The 2,322-nt window shown below is 46.3% G+C and overlaps 1 protein-coding gene across 1 annotated transcript in view; it reads left to right on the forward strand.

Annotated features, from left to right (window-relative positions):
- The window catches only part of shld2 (shieldin complex subunit 2), an 11,201-nt gene that overhangs the window by 7,067 nt on the left and 1,812 nt on the right, over nt 1-2,322 (forward strand). The window contains exons 8-9 of the mRNA XM_087174603.1: nt 848-1,139; nt 1,797-1,912. Of these exons, the coding sequence (XP_087030729.1) occupies nt 848-1,139; nt 1,797-1,912 (408 nt within the window). The remainder of the gene's footprint in view (nt 1-847; nt 1,140-1,796; nt 1,913-2,322) is intronic.

A 2,322-nucleotide genomic window follows, 5' to 3' on the forward strand; every position in this document is an offset into this window, starting at 1 on the left:
TGACGGTTCACCTGGTCTCTGATGGTTCACCTGGTCTATGACGGTTCACCTGGTCTCCGACGGTTCACCTGGTCTCTGGTGGTTCACCTGGTCTCTGGTGGTTCACCTGGTCTATAATCTGGTCTCTGACGGTTCACCTGGTCTATAATCTGGTCTCTGGTGGTTCACCTGGTCTCTGGTGGTTCACCTGGTCTCTGACAATCACCTGGTCTCTGATGGTTCACCTGGTCTTTGATGGTTCACCTGGTCTCTGATGGTTCACCTCTCTCTGACGGTTCACCTGGTCTCTGGTGGTTCACCTGGTCTTTGATGGTTCAGCTGGTCTTTGATGGTTCACCTGGTCTATGACGGTTCACCTGGTCTCTGGTGGTTCACCTGGTCTTTGATGGTTCACCTGGTCTTTGATGGTTCACCTGGTCTATGACGGTTCACCTGGTCTCTGGTGGTTCACCTGGTCTATGACGGTTCACCTGGTCTTTGATGGTTCACCTGGTCTATGACGGTTCACCTGGTCTCTGGTGGTTCACCTGGTCTTTGATAGTTCACCTGGTCTATGACGGATCACCTGTTCTATGACGGTTCACCTGGTCTCTGGTGGTTCACCTGGTCTTTAATCTGGTCTCTGATGACCTGAACTGTCGATGCTCACGACCTTCCAGTCGTGGTTCTTCCTGGTCAGACACTTTTTGAACATGTGACAATATTTAAAAACGTTTGTAATTTTCTGTGTTCACACTTTTTTGAGAGTTGAAGGATTTCAGTCTGAACCTGAACAACTGCTTCATGTTTGTTTATTGATTATTGATTATTGACCAGCTAAAATCATCTGATTTAAATCGTCAGACCTAAAACGGAGGGATGTACAGGTGTGATTTCTCCTCCTCTCCTCCACCAGGTGATGTGGAGCTCAGAGTCCAGGTCACCTCCTTCCACTTCCAGGATGCTCCGTCCTCCCAGAATGCACCTCAGCCGGTCCTGGACAGCTCCACGCCGCTGGACGGTGTCCTGGAGGCGCTGAGCGGTGACGTCACCTACACCGGCTGCGGGCGCTGCTGCGCTGAGCTTGAGACCGACGCCAACGGCATCTATGGCCCCTGTTACCCCTGCCTGCCCCACACCGCCATACGCCGCTACTACAGGTACGACCGCCATCACCATGGTGATTATCACTTTGATATTGATACATCAGAAACCAAGTCACAGTTTAATGTTGATGGAGGTTTCTGCTGAGTATTTCTTGGTGATGCGTTCAAGGACCTTGTTTTATTCAGTAGCAGCCAGAAGTCAGTCCGGTCATGTGTGGAGTTTCACCAGATCATGTTCGGATTAATCAATAACCAGAATGGTTTTATGTTGATCAACTAATTACTGGATCAATACAGTCCAACAGTAACTATGAAAACAGAGTTTATTAATTAGACTGCTCTACATTCATAAAGATATTAAAGTTCTTATATTTACAGTTTCTCATTCATTCATGATTCAGATGATTATTTATATACTTATTCATTTATTTAATATTATTTATTATTGATTTGAAGGTGAAGGACTTAGTGCTGAGTTCACTTCTGATAAAATAATAAATTGATCATTTTTTCATTCATTCATTTTGTGTGTTCAGACACATTAGTATCAGAGTCAGTGTTAAAGGAGCTGTCAATCATTGTGGGAGTGACAGGATCATCCAATCATGTGGTTTGATCTCTGCTGGGGGGCGGGGCTACACCTGCCTCTTTTCTCACATTTGGATAAGATAAACGTGTGTGTGTGTGTGTGTGTGTGTGTGTGTAATTCAGGCCAGGTGTGCTGACTGTGAGTGGGCAGGGCAGCAGTCAGGTGTGTGTCCAGGTTCCTCCTCTTCCTCTGCTGAAGATCCTCGATGCTCCACCTGATAAACTGCACAGGATCTCAGGTGAGAAACAAGCGCCCAAACAAGCTCCTCTGATTGGCCTAAAGTTCTCCAATCTGTGAACAGTGCCCGCCCCTTTTCCACATTCACAGACGTGGAAAAGTCAGAGCAGAACTTTTCATCTGTCAGACTCGAAGCTGAAGTTTCCAGTTACTGAGTTTGTGCCACAAATATATGTTAAATATTATAAATACAGATGTTCAGCTTTCGTTATATGAATTCACATACTGATTTACAGATGTGCAAATTCTGTCTTGAGTTTCTTCATTTGAGATTCATGAAACAGGAATTGAGCAGCTGAACAATCTGAGCCTCAAACAGCACAGACTCACTGCTGCCACCTGCTGGAGCACCAACAACATGTCTTTCATCACAGCTGGAGCCAATCCCAGCTGACACAGGGCGAGGGCGGC

This window comes from Seriola lalandi, unplaced genomic scaffold (assembly GCF_002814215.2).
Source record: "Seriola lalandi dorsalis isolate HSWRI2012SDOR001 ecotype SW California unplaced genomic scaffold, Sedor1 jcf7180002054368, whole genome shotgun sequence".
In the NCBI taxonomy this organism is placed as follows: Eukaryota; Metazoa; Chordata; class Actinopteri; order Carangiformes; family Carangidae; genus Seriola; species Seriola lalandi.